This window comes from Lithobates pipiens, unplaced genomic scaffold (genome assembly GCF_037356315.1).
Source record: "Lithobates pipiens isolate NorthernLeopardFrog02 unplaced genomic scaffold, aLitPip1_a1.2 Scaffold_18, whole genome shotgun sequence".
Lineage (NCBI taxonomy): Eukaryota > Metazoa > Chordata > Amphibia > Anura > Ranidae > Lithobates > Lithobates pipiens.
In genome coordinates this window covers 324957863-324972917 of record NW_027507758.1, presented here as the reverse complement: position 1 = coordinate 324972917, position 15055 = coordinate 324957863, and the positions used below count along the sequence as shown (strand labels likewise).

Here is a 15055-nt window from a genome sequence, read left to right as displayed (position 1 = left end):
CCTGAATGTTTAACACCCAAAGAAGACAAAAGCACTTGCAGAGCTTTTAGGCTGCATTCACACCTGAGCGTAGCGCTTTCAAGCAGAAAATTGTGTGAATTTACCGTGAATTTTGCCGCGTTTTTACCGCGATTTTGTGCAGGGCAAAAGGTCACCAATGGAGTGGAGATGTGAACCATCTCTATTGAGAACATTAGATTTTTTTTTCCCCTCCAGCGTTTTGTAGCTCAGGTGTGAATGGGGTCTTATACTCCATGGCTGAAGGGGATGGTCTGTGTTAAAGTAGAAAACCCTCAGCTAGCATGAATTTTTTTTTTTTTTTTTTTTTAGGTGAAATCAATGGCATCGCCCCTGTATTTCTCACAACTCTTAACCTTCCATCTTTTTAACGCAGTTCCCCAAACTCTAAATGCAGCCAGCTGATTGGCAGAGCATGTAACAGATTAAACTTCACCACTGCATGATCAGTGGAATAACAAATAACCTGCCCAATTTAGATGGCACTGGAGCATAAGTCTTGGAAGAGATTTTATCAGATAAGAGACTAGGTGTTCTTCCCCTGCCCAAAAAACAAATTTAGTATCTAGTTGCATGTACACTGTAGCTGGTTAAATCTCAAGGTAGTTTTTGTCCAGAGATCCAGAAATTTTGGGGAAAAAAAAAAATATATAAAATCTACAGCCATGTGACTGGGTTAAAATACAACCAGATATACTAGTCGCTATATTGTCTATGATCCCGGAATCGGTGAAAAAAATAAGAAATGGATATTAAAATACTTGCTAACAGCAGCGAGAATGGTTATAGCAAGAAAGTGGAAAAAGGAGACAGCGCCTTCGATAGATGATTGGATAGTAGAGATGGACGAAATGCGTTTCCTGGAGTAGGGATTATTGAATGAAATAGGAATGGGGGAACATACAAAGACAAGATGGCAAAAGTGGGAAGAATACAAAAAAGCATTAGCATTGTTGTTGGCAATTTAAAAAGATAAGGTTGATAAAAATGGAGTTGATGGGTATGGGGTTCCCCTTTTCTTTTTTACGGGGGGATGTGTTGTATGAGGATGGCAAAGTAAATTGGGTAAAAAGATTTTGCAAAGCAACAATAAATGGGAGTGAAATAATAATGGTAATGGTTTTGTAAAGGGTAAAGGATAGTTAAGTTAAAATGTATGTAACCCAAGAATACTGGAATGTAGAGAATGGTTAGGTAAATGTTGGATATGTAAATTTTTAAAGAATGTTTTGATAAGATTAAAAAAAAAAAAAAAAAATAATAATAATAATAATAAATAATCTCAAAGGTAAAAAATAAAATCCTACCTGTGACTTTGCCAAATTCTTCCACAATTTGTTCCTTTGTTTTACTTTTTGGAATAGACCCAACAAAAAGTCTATTATTGGCAACGGAGATACATACACCAATGTGTTTTCCAGGGCGAATCTCATGGTTATTATACTAGATAAAAAATAAATTAAAAAATAATATATATACGCAAACATTTTGGGGAACAAAATATACAAGCATGTTTAAATATTGCAAAAGAATTTCCTCTAAAACATAAAATATATCCACACTTACCAACTTGACAGCCTCTTGTGCAGCCTCTTTGGTACAGAACGTAACAAAGGCATAGCCCCTATTTAATCCAGTTAAAGGATCCATCATTAAACGAAGGTCCCAAATTGATCCAGCTTTTTCAAATAAGGGTACAAGTTCATCTTCAAAAAGATCTCTTGGAATCTTTCCTACGAATATCTGATTTGAAAAGAATGGATATTAGATACACAAATAAAATTGATATAACTGAATGTTAGGCCTTGTTCATATTGGGTAATTAGTTGTGTACTGCATGCAGGGCTGTGGTACGGTAAGAGATGGCCCTGCATAGGGCACGCAGCTAATCACCCAGTGCGAATGGGGCACTACAGTAGAATACACTTTACCTCCGTGCCAACAGTAGGCTGCTGTCCTGAGTGGATCATGTTTGGCGGTGGGCCGCCATATTTTCTTTGACCAGTTGTCACATCTAGAGTGTATCCTGTTCTTTCTAGAAGGGCCTGGGAAAAAAAAAAAAAAAAAAGGTATTCTGAACAAATGTTTCACAATGTCGATTGAAAGAAGCAAGCTGCCATTTTATCCTTTTAATAAGCTTCAATGTCTGTTCAAAATATAAAAGTTTGAGCTCTGAAATAAAGTCCTGCAGCCACCAACATGTCTGTACTCGTGCATGAAACTGTCCAGAGTGATGTTGCCAAAAAAAGACAGCAGACCAAAGTCTGACAATTCTATTGACTTTGAATATAATAGAACAAAAAACAGTACCAACACAGGAGTATGCTATTTTATGTGCCATCTTCTAGGGGCAAAAAAATAAAAAAATGATGATTTTTAAAATAGGCACTCATTACAGTAGAAAAAATTAAGCCTTGTAATTAGCAACATATTTACCTATATGGTCCTGTTTAGCACAGATAGTTGGATAACCATGCATGCTTCATTTGTGGTGTTTCCCTGAATAGTCATAGGCCAAAACTTTATAACACTGAACAAAATTTTCTATTTGCATTCCAAATCATGCATTAATTATTAATTTCAGTTTAAAGACCTATATACACACACATTCTATTTAAGGATATGCCCATATTTAAAATAACAAATTACTCTTAAATCTGTAGTGATTTATTCTGCCATAACACCACATTAGGATAAAATAGCCAGTCAGGCTGAAAATCATAATAGGTCAACGGGAATGGGTCAGGCAGAGAATTAGGAGCAGGGAAAGCAACACTTGCAGATGGTGTCAAAAGAGAATAAAAGGACATTCAACTTTAACAGAAAGGTTTTTATGCAGCTACAGGTATAAGAGGGCAGGCCTAGGTGCGCATTTCTTCACACACTTACAGTTTTCGCTCCTGCCCCCAGTGACAGTTTTATAAAGAAATATGGGTGTTGTCACTGCTGATCTGAAAAATACTAGTTGTCTGGCTATTACAACAGCCCTCTAGCTATCAATAGCAATACTGAGTCACCTACACAAACCACAATGCAGATCAGAAACATTTAAAGTTCTTAAAGGGGTTGTAAAGGTAAGTGTTTTTTCACCTTAAGGCATCCTATGCCTTAAGGTGAAAACACCTGGCAGCCCCCCCTTTTTACTTATGTGAACACTCAAACTCGTCCCACGGAGACACGCCATCTCAGCTAGGGTTTTCTCGGCCGTTAATTGGATAGATTGATAGCAGCACAGCTATTGGCTCCTGCTGCTGTCAATCAAATCCAATTGATGTGGCCCCGGGGTCGAGTCCTGCATTTGGCATCTATGAATGCCAAATGCTAAACTCAAAAGCGCCCCCGCAAGGTAACCCCCTGGGAGAGCGCTTCTCCCAGGGGGTTATCTAATGCAGTGAGGAGCCGAGAGAGCCGAAGAACCACCTTTAGTATCACTTTAGGGCTGTATTCACACCTGAGTGTTTTCAGCTCAAAATGCCAGGGAAAAAAAAAAAAAAAAGCATAAAAAAGCCTAACAAGCAAAATCCCATTGATTTCAAATGCACCTGTTCACATCTGAGAGTTTTGTCACCTGAAGCAAAACGCCTCAAAAAACACCCTAAGTTCAAAAAAGAGCACAAGCTTCTTTGGGGAAGATTACAGGCGTTTTTCTGCCTTTCACATTGGTGACCTGAACAAAATCGATGTAAAAACACCCGACTTTGAAACGCTCAGGTGTGAATGCAGCCTTAATGTATACTGGTTAGGAATTAGCTACTCAAATGTATTGAAGCACGTGTTAGTGGGAAAGCGGGCAGTCTTCCTGAAACTTAGACCCCTTTCACACTGCCAGCGTTTTTCCCTTCCCTTGTAATAGGAATAGGACAGGTCCTCTTTATAGTGAGATATGGGGTCAATAAGACCCCCCCATCTGATCACTAGGCTGAGAAGCCTGAACTAAAAATAAACCAATCACCAATTTCCATGCGAAGCGGCGCAGTTTTCTTGAATGCAGAGGCTGGGCGTGACTTCATAACATCGTACCCGGCCTCCGATGATCATAGAGACTCTGGCGACCATCTGGTCTGCCAGAAAACTCTATGATCAACTCACCAATCGTAGAGGTGAATCGCTAGAAGCACCGGAGGGGGTGGGAGACTTCCCCTCTCGCCTCCCATAAGAACGATCAAGTGGTGGAACATCCACTATGATCGTCCTTATGGTGCAGGGAATCGCCGGCTGAAAACTGCAATATCTGAATGATGTCTGTAGCTACAGGCATCAGATATACCCACTCAAAGTCCGTCACATCACATGAGGGCGGGCGGGAGTGAGGCGGTTAAAACCAGTCTATAAAGGACAGGGGGAAAAAAAAAATGCAGCTGGATGTATGTATACATACACACACTATAACTATATATATACACACACATATGTGTGTGTGTGTGTGTGTGTGTGTGTGTGTGTGTGTGTGTGTGTGTGTGTATATATATATATATATATATACACACACATACACACACACACACACATATATATACACACACACGACCTCTACTCCCCACTACAGCCAGCAAGTACAGTATCACACAAAAGTGAGTACATCCCTCACATTTTTGTAAAGATTTTATTATATCTTTTCATGTGACAACCCTGATGGGTTTACTTCCTGTCTCCCTGCAAAGGTAAAGCATAATAGGATAGGCATCGCATAGTATCCCAATATGTGTCACTTAAGTATTGCTGCTCCGGGTACTCACAGCGTCGGAGCAGCGATTACGTCAATCCCGTGCATGTGAGCCGCCACTAACGGCATATCACCGTTAGCAGCGGCGTGCTCAGTGGTGCCTGTCTTTTTGTAATTATCTCCTAAACCGAGTAGGTTTAAGAGATATTTCATGGACCTAAAGGTAAGCCTTAATCTAGGCTTACCCGTAGGTCAAAGTGGTTTGTAAGGGTTTACAACCACTTTAAAATAACTCACACAGCCATTAATGTCTAAACCGCTGGCAACAAAAGTGAGTAAACCCCTAAGTGAAATTGTCCAAACTGTGGCGTGGCCACCATTATTTTCCAGCACTGCGTTAACTCTCTTGGGCATGGAGTTCACCAGAGCATCACAGGTTGCCACTGGAGTCCTCTTCCACTCCTCCATGACATCACAGAGCTGGTGGATGTTCAAGACCTTGCACTCCGTCACCTTCCTTTTGAGGATGCCCCACAGATGCTCAATAGGGTTTAGGTCTGCAGACATGCTTGGTCAGTCCATAGTCTTTACCCTCAGCTTCTTTATAAAGGCAGTGGTTGTCTTAAAGGCGTGTTTGGGGTCGTTATGTTGAAATACTGCCCTGCGGCCCAGTCTCCGAAGGGAGGGGATCCTGCTTCTGCTTCAGTATGTCACAGTACATGTTGGCCTGCATGCTTCCCCCAATGAACTGTAGCTCCCCAGTTCCGGCAGCACTCATGCAGCCCCAGACCATGACACTCCCACCACCATGCTTGACTGTAGGCAAAACACACTTGTCTTTGCACTCACCTGGTTGCCGCCACACATGCTTGACACCATCTGAACCAAATAAGTTCATCTTGATCTCATCAGACCCAGGACATGGTTCCAGTAATCCATGTCCTTAGTCTGTTTGTCTTCAGCAACCTGTTTGCAGGCTTTGTGCATCATCTTTAGAAGAGGCTTTCTTCTGGGACAACAGTCATGCAGATCAATTTGATGCAGTGTGCGGCATATGGTCTGAGCAAGACAGGCTGACCGCCCACCCCTTCAAACTTTGGAGCAATGCTGGCAGCACTCATCTGTCCATTTCCCAAGGACAATCTCCGGATATGACGATGAGCATGCGAGATCCGGCTCCTTCCCTATCCCAACACTGATTGGTACAGTGTGTGAGGAAGTGTAATAGGTAGTCAAATTAGATTTGAAATGTAGGTCCCTAGAACACCTGATGGTGCTCCCTTGCATATCATTGGGCCTCTCTATGTGGCCAGGCTGTGTAAAAGTTGGGGGGGGGGGGGGGGGTATTTGTACTGTCCTGGCTTGTCAGTCTCAAGAAATTAGGCTGTCAGGTGTGATCAATTTTCAATGATTGGCACCATAGCTTGTAGACCAACTTTCCCAAAGATCAAATAATTTACACTGATTTGGGTTATTTTTACCAAAAGATATGTAGCAGTTTAAATTGACAAAACGTATGAATTAAAAATAAAATAAATGCGCCCCCCAAATTTGCATTTTTTTCAAATTTATAGCGCAAAAAATACAAACCCCAGGAGGTGATCAAATACCATCAAAAGAAATCTATTTGTGTGGGGGGAAAAAAAAAAAAAAAATATATAGGTACAGTGTTGCACGACTAAGTAATTGTCATTCAAAATGTGAGCACCGAAAGCTGAAAATTGGTCTGGTTAGGAAGGGGGTTTAAGTGCCCAGGAGGTAAGTGGTTAAATCATCATTTTACATGCAGTAGTTTATTTAAAATTGCACACAGAAATAAGTATTTTCTGTGACGCAACTGTTTAGTTAACAGGTAAATTATGCCAACTTAAGATGCAAGAAAATGCAATAATACAAAATGAGGAAAACAATTTCACATACCTTAATCTTGGACTCATCTGGTCCTTTGCTAGAATCAGCAACTTTGGTCCCTTGTTTCTCTCTCTGCCTATAAGTTTTCATAACTCCACATAAAAAGGCACTTTTATTCTAAAGCAAAAAAGACAAGAAAAACAACCCCATCACAAAAAGCCTCACTGAAATTCAAAACCTTTCATCCACACACAAAAAAAAAAAAAAGAGAAAAATTAACTAATATTTTTCAAGCACAAACTTTTTTTTTGGTAGTAAACCCAAGCCCCTACAAATTCCATATGCACACTTATAACAAGTATACTTACAAAGAACACATGGGGCACAACAGATTCTAAGACCCCCTGACTTTTTACATTAAGAAGTTATCCCCCGCAGCAAACTGACAATGTGTAACCAATGTACATAAAAACTGACATGCTTCCCCACTGGTGAGGACATACCAAAAACAAATCATGTTTCTCATGCTAGCACACTTACCTGTACATGCGAGAGATCACTGTCCTTAAATTGCTGAAGTACAGCTAATGCACCTTCTTCATTGAATTCCTTTAAAGCTTCAATTGCCCTTTCATCTAGATCACTATGCGCAACTAAACCTGTGGGAAGAATAAAACACATTTCAGGCCATGGAGTAGCAAAATATTCACCTAAGCGAGAGGGTTGAGAAAATACGAGATATGCAGCAAAATAAAATTGTGAACACTGTCACGGGTTAAAAATCCACATATGTAAAGCAAGAACATACCTAATGAGATAACACAGATTGTTTAGGGAGTCCTTTGCATTCCATGATTGTTGAAAAATCTAAAGGAGATTGTTCAGGCTAACATGAATGGTCAGCTAAAAATCAGCAATTAATGCAGATGTAGGCTTTATGAAACTAAGCATTGGTTTTCCAGCTAGCCGCTTTTCTTTATGCAAACGTATTAATTCCCACCTAAGCACACGTGCTGAGTTTGTGATAATGCCTAAAGATGTGCCAATTGGGCTTTAACCACTTTAAGACTGGGCCTATTTTGCAGACTTGTTATTTACAATTTAGACCCCTATCACACTGTCAGCGGTTTTCAGGCGCTACAGCGCTAAAAATAGCGCCTGAAAAAAGCTGCTCCATGCACTCCAGTGTGAAGGCCCTGGTGCTTTTACACTGGATCGGTGTGCTGGCAGGGCGTCACAAAAAGTTATGCCAGCAGCTTCTTTGGAGCAGTGAACTTACTGCTGCTCCCCATTGAAATCAATGGGGCAGTGCTGCGATACCGCTGGCGTTTTGCAAGCAGATTCAACCCCGTTTCGGCTGCTAGCGGGGGTTAAAAGCGCCCCCGCTAGCTGGCGAATAGCGCTGGTAAAGCAGCACTAAAAATAGCGCTGCTTTACAGTTGATAACCACCCCCCGCAGCTCGGTGTGAAAGGGCTTTTAACCACTTGACAACCAGCTGCCGCCATACTGTGGCAGGGCAGCGTAATCCCGCGAACAGTCGTAGCTGTATGTCGGCTCCTTTAAGCGGGATCGCAGGCGCTTGCCACATTGTGTGGGTGCCGATCCTCGTGGCCGGTGACCGCGGGCACAAGAGGCCTAACAGGTATTTAAAAACACACAAATCCCCGTTCTGTGAGGAGAGGTAGATCATGAGTTCCTAGGAACCACGATCTGTCAGCTCCTAGTTAGTCCGCTCCCCCCACAGGTTATAACACACTTGAGGGTACACGGTTAACCCCATTTGCGCCCTAGTGTTGATCCTTTTCCTGCCAGTGACATTTACACAGTAATCAGTGCATTTTTATAGCACTGATCGCTGTGTAATTGTCAATGGTTTCAAAAATGTGTCCGCCATAATGTCGCAGTCACGATAAAAAATAAAATGGCGGATCGCCGCCACTACCAGTGTGGTTGTGGTTTAACTAGACGGACTTGTGTCTTTTTTCAACTTAACTATGTAGTGAAAACACCCCAAAATTGAAGCTTTTTTTGCGCAAAAAAAAAATCCAGAGATGATCAAATGGCACCAAAAGAAAACGCCATTTGTTGGAAAAAAAGTAGTCAATATTGTTTGGGTACAGCCTCGCACGACAGCCAAATCTTTTGGGGCTGAAGGTGTTAAAACCTTTTTTGCCAGAAAATTACTTAGAACACCCAAACTTTTTTTTTTTTTGACACCCTAAGGGATAAAATGGCGGTTGTTGCAATACTTTGTCACATTATTTGCACAGCAGTCTTACAAGCACACTTTTTTGGGGATTTTTTTTAGCCCAATTTTTTACATTGTGAAAGATGTTGTTACACTAAGTACATTGAGATCCAACACGCTTCGCCCACAGTTGCGCCCGCTTGTGAAATGGCGACAAACTTTTACCCTTAAAAATCTCCATAGGCAAAAAATTCTACGGGTCACATGTTTTGAGTTACAGGAGGTCTAGGGCTAGAATTATTGCTCTACCGATCCCGGCGATAACTCACACGTGTGGTTTGAACTAGAGCTGCCACGACGAGTCAAGGCAATATTATTATTATAGCAAAAAAAAAAAAAAAAAAAAAGTCCTTTATAGTACAAATCGCTACTGTAAATATTACTTTCACAGTTCTACAGTAAAAAATTAACCCTTTACAGTAGTGATTTTTTTTTTACACTTTATACTATAAAGGGCTAATTTGAGTTTTTTTTTAACCCCATTAGGTTACCAAATGTCTTAGACCTGGTTCACATCTATGTGTTTTTTGGTGCATTTTGCAGAAATGCACTACAGTTCATTTACTTGGTTTCCTATGGGACACATTCACAGCTATTCTTTTTCAGCCGCTGGGTATTTGGAAAGGGTCAAGGACTTTAAATGCAAAAAATTTTTTTGGTTCAATATACTTCAATGGAGAAGCTGTAGAAAAGCATGTAATGCGTTTTTGCAGCAATTTGTTTTTTAATCTGCCCAACAAAATGGGAAAAAAAAAAAAACACACACAACAAATTGCAGCAAAATCACATGCGCAAAAATCAAAACGCATAGCAAAAAAGCACTGCACAGGTACCGTACCGGGCCTTATGCTGGCCACACGGATGAATTTTTAGATGGGAATATTCAGACGAAAAATCTTTGTACATTCGCTGAATAAAAGAATGTTGTTGAAATTTTCACTTGTTTTCAACATTGTTTTTAAAATGAATGTAATTTTTGAACGAAAACCACATACATTATCGGAAAATTCCTTTGACCAAGGAGTCTTCTATTTCCAAATTTTCCCGTCACTGTGGTTGAAAACGAATGTCGATTTGACCCCACTAACCATTAGAAAATCGAACGAACGTTCTTAAAAAAAAAAAATTTTTAAAGACTTTTTTTATTTAAAAAAAAAACACAAATGTGATCTCCGAGTGATATTTACTTGATTGACCCTTTAATAGTATATACAGAATATCTAATAGTATACACAGTATATCTCTTCTGTCTGTTATTCTCAGAGTGGATTCGATATTTGGATCCCTAACCATATAGTTGGTTATTTAAATTTAACACTGCATTATAGATATTCATATAAAAAAAAAAAAAAAAAAAAACATACATATTAACTGATGCAGGACATACACGGTCGAATTTCGAACAAATTTTCTTTTCAAAATCAGAAAATTCGTTTTTTTGTGATCCGATGATGCCACCATTGATTTTCGAAATTCGGCCGACCAAGCCTTCAATTTCACCTCATGTTGCTACAGAAAAGAATTTTCTTGTCTGGGAATCTTTTCTCTCCGTAAATTTTCTTTTATCTCCGTACATTTTCTTTTCTGACTACGTTTCTCGCACGATTCTCCCATCATTGATTAGAAAATCGTTTTTCTAAAAATTTCCAACATGTCCGATTCCTCAAATGTTATTTCCGCACGAAAATCGGCTGTTGCTGCAGCCCCACTAATTGTCCGAAATTCATACGAAAATTCTTAGATGCGATTTTCGAAAGAAAATTCTATCGATATTCGAACCGTGTATGGCCAGCATAAATTATACACACACACACCACACTTTATTTTAGGGTTATTAACCAATTAATCAAAACAATAAATCAGCCAACTAACCGATTATGAAAAAAGTTGCAGCCCTAATAAAAGATGTTTACATTTATTGTAATAGGAAAAAAATTTTTTTACACTGTCCCTTTGGATACAAAAACACACACATTATATATATATATATATATATACACACACATACACACACACACATACATATATATATATATATATATATATATACATATATACACACACACATACACATACACACACACACACACACACACACACACACCCCCCCCCCTCTCTATCCCTCTGTGCAGAAGCATACGCAAGTCGCGCATGCATGTAAACGGTGATCAAACCACATTTGAGGTATTGCCACGATCCACTAATATTCTTGTCAGGAAAAAAAAAAATGCACACAGGTTTTGGAAACTATAGGGAGTTTCTAAATGCCCTTCATTCAGGTATGACTGTCACTGGTCATTCTGGTTTTAGAAAAGCACTTGCTCCTTTACCTAGACAGGTGAAGGTGGGTACTCTACAGAAGCATTGAAAACTAAAGTTGAAACATTAGTCCTATCGCAACAGATTTTTTACATTCGCAATCAACTACAGAAAAATAAAAATTCACATTAATTAAATCTGAAAAAGATGGTAACCGATCCACTCACGTTTCATAGTCATGAAACGTTCTTTATACCATATTAATTTTTAAAAAGCACAGAATACAAAAACATGATCACCTAAAGGAAATATACATGCGGCAACAATTTAAAGGATAACCACTTTCAATCAGCTAATACCAATCTGTGCCCTTTGCCCCTTATAGAAAGTCTGCAGTTCAGCACATATCAGATCCTTGCTACAGAGCATAAACTACCAGTCTTCCCAAAGGACTATCTGTTCATCCAGTTTTAAAGAGAAGATGCTGAACGCTGGAAGCTATACATCTAAAACAATTCAGGAAGGGACCAAAAGACCACTATGGTTTTTGGTGTCCGTGCTACTGATCTTACACACCCCCATTACTGACTTGTGCCTTGTTCTGCACTGTCTCTTTGTGGAGGGAGCCATATTAGTAGGGGCAGGGATTAGTTTCCTTAGATCAAAGCATTCAGCAAGTAGAGCAGTGAAAAAGTAGGGAGATCACTAAATCTCTTAACAAAAGCAGTGAAGATGGTAGAGCATTAGAGTCACACTGCAGACGAAGTATACCACACACTCAGAGGAAGCACTTGAGTACTGTTTAGGCACAATCATTACTAACTGATCCCTACAGAATAGCAAACCTTCACTTTGTGTTCAGTTCCACTAAGTGCTAAAACATAAAATTCACACTAATACAATTCTGCATGTATGCCATCTCCTTGCACTAGAGTAGAATATCCATTCCACCAAGCGCCTGTAGAGAGACAGGTAGTCCATAAAACGATGGCAGAAAGGTAATGCACACTCACAGTACTGCAAAGCCAACCTGACATACTTATATCTAGAAGGCAGGAGGGGCCAATGAACATCATGCTATTAATAAGTGCATAAGGTAATTTATTGGGAAAACATGACTAAGATTACATATAGCACCTACTGACTTTTCCACAGGTAGCCAACCATAAAATTAAGTAAATATGCTGCATCTGCAGAACAAAAAAATAAAATCTAAGCATGCACACAAATTTGAAATGAGAGCCTTAAATATTTCCAAGCAAGTCTAAAGTGCAATTACCTGGGCTGCTAAAACAGTTATTTTATTGTGTAGGTTGTATGGTCGAAGAATTGACATAGTTGCATTGAGCAGCATCACATCTAATCTGGTCCCTTGAACAGCTGGATGTTTGTCTGAATTATACACAAGTCACAGATGGTGTACTGCCCCTTAAAAAATAGACTTGTTTGGATGGGGCTTCCTTCTGCTTTTAGAACATGTAGAAAATATGCCTTGCAAAAAAAAGTGTCCTGCTGTAAGCATCATTTACAGGAAAACGTAAGCATAGTATGAAGCAGACCTGGAGAATAACGCAATTTATGCCCATTTCCCTGCTCAAACATGCACCTTGGCAAACACCTCATCCAAGTTCTTCTACCTTTGTGTTCATATAGGTCTGCAGAAAAACCTTAAATACATTCCCTAGCACAATGGGCTACATGAAAAAGTTCACAGGTGGAACTAGGGCTGGAGAAAAAAAATCAATTTAAATCTTGAATCGAGTCGAGAGGTCAAATTGATTCAAATTTTAAGCAAATCAATTTTTTTTTTTTTTTTACCAGGACCAATGCTGACACTGCGCCCGTCCTAAGGTGCTGCAGGCAGGAGTTTTTAGGTGAGGACACAGCGTTGGCCTAGTCCACGGACTAGGCAGATGCCACGGCCTCGCCTAAAAACACCTGCCCGCAGCTCCTCAGGACCAGAGCGGTGTCCAACAAAAAAAAAAAATGGACACCGTCAATGTCAATAAAATTGACGTGAATATTTTTTTTTCCCTGAGAAAATCACCCAGCTCTAGGTGAGACTATCCGAAACAGTGAGGCAAAGGAAAAAAAACAGCCTCCTCTTACTTGCTCATGGCGTTCATATTTAATGCATGAACGCACCAAAATGTATTTTCATAAACCAAACCTGAAATGTGTTATATTTGCCCAATGCAGCACTGCCTGCAAGTCAAGTCCTTCCTCACTGTTCTGGTTGGGATGCAGGCCTAGGTCTGTCCCCATCCAAAAATAAAAAATAGCAGCACAGCTGACCCATGTCTTCGATTAGACCCAATCAACCCAGTAAAGGTGTATTCAAACCTTCAAATGCACCTGGCATCCATGCGAGAAACCCAGCAAATGTTCCCAGTGATAGGCGGAAAGTGTTGAAAATAGGAGGCTGCCAACTCCTGGCAGCTAATCGTGACCACTTGCATGTAATCACTCGTACAGATATCACATGCGACTGACTGGCCCAGGACACAGATTGGAGAGAAAGAAAGTAATCCTTGGCAACGCACATCCACACGGGGTATGATGGCAAGAATGACAACCTCAGCCTTGGCTCCCACCATGCCATGCCCACTGCCTGACGTGTAATCGGTGTCGGGTGCATTCGCAGGTGACTACATCCTAAGCAAGCGCATTTCAGAGAACCTGAGCAGTCAAAGTACTTTGCCTGAGAAGCACCAGCTATGTGCCAATAGCATTGGTCTAGTGTAAGCATTAGGCCTCATGCACACTGATATTTAAAAATGCTACTTTCAGAAGCATTTGACTTTTTTTCTGCCTCTAAACACCTCTCAATCTTAGCCTGTATATCCACGCACACACAAACTGACATGCCTAAAACGCATCTAATGGTGCATTTAGCACTTTAGCTTTTTATCTTAATGGACAGAATCAGTTTTTTTCTGGGCAGTTAAATGAATGCCAAAGTGTTTTGACACAAGTTTACACAAAATGTTAGAGCGCTTTTTCTTGCCAGGAGAAAGGCGTTCAGGAGAGCTGGGCAAACACCCAGTGCGCATGAGGCCGGACACTTCAGTTTTGGCGACGGCAACAGCAGCATTTCATTAAATTATAACCCCCATCAAAATGTTTTTGTTCACTTTTGAATTGGGTTAGTCATTAGGATTAGAACATTTGTCCTAATCCTAAAATCTGTCCTCACTTTTATTCTTAGTGACCATTGTCTTCAGGTCAGCAAGTGAGGGGATAAAATATAATATAATATATATATATATACATACACACACACACACACATATTATATATACACACACACACAGTGGGGACAAAAAGTACGTTATTCAGACCGCCTTCAATTTTTCACTCTGTTATATTGCAACCATTTGCTAAAATCATTTAAGTTAATTTTTTTCCTCATTAACCACTTTCACAATGGACCATTTTGCTGGCTTAAGACCAGACCACCCTTTGTGATTCGGCACTGCATTGCTTTAACTGACAATTGCACGGTCGAGCGGCGTGGCTCCCAAACAAAATTGACGTCCCTTTTTTCCCCACAAATAGAGCTTTCTTTTGGTGGTATTTGATCTGTGGGTTTTTTTTGCACTATAAACAAAGAGCGTCAATTTTAGAAAAAAAAAATAGCATTATTTTTTACTTTTTGCTATAATAAATATCCCCCAAAATATATATAAAAAAAACTTTTAGGCCGATATGTATTCTTCTACATTATTATTTTACAGGATTTATATAGCGCCGACAGTTTACGCAGCGCTTTACAACATTAGGGTAGACATTACAATACAAGACAGGCGGAATCAGAGACCCCTGCTCGTTAGAGCTTACAATTTGGAGGGAGGGTCAAGTTATACAAAAGGGTAATAGCTGTGGTGGATGAGCTAATGGAGAAAAAATAGTGCAGTTGTTAGATGGAGGCAGGATAGGCTTCTCTGAAGAGGAAAGTTTTCAGGGATTGCCTAAAAGTGGATAAATTTGGAGACATTCTGACAGATTGGGGTAG

At 40.0% G+C, this 15055-nt stretch overlaps 1 protein-coding gene across 8 annotated transcripts in view; it reads right to left on the bottom strand.

Annotated features, from left to right (window-relative positions):
- Nucleotides 1-15055, bottom strand: part of SYNCRIP (synaptotagmin binding cytoplasmic RNA interacting protein) — a 49078-nt gene that overhangs the window by 20254 nt on the left and 13769 nt on the right. For all 8 annotated transcript variants that reach the window (XM_077487296.1, XM_077487297.1, XM_077487298.1 and 5 more), the window contains 5 exons: nucleotides 7073-7191; nucleotides 6602-6709; nucleotides 1950-2063; nucleotides 1585-1761; nucleotides 1326-1461 (listed from right to left, as the gene is read on the bottom strand). In XM_077487296.1, the coding sequence (XP_077343422.1) occupies nucleotides 1326-1461; nucleotides 1585-1761; nucleotides 1950-2063; nucleotides 6602-6709; nucleotides 7073-7191 (654 nt within the window). The remainder of the gene's footprint in view (nucleotides 1-1325; nucleotides 1462-1584; nucleotides 1762-1949; nucleotides 2064-6601; nucleotides 6710-7072; nucleotides 7192-15055) is intronic.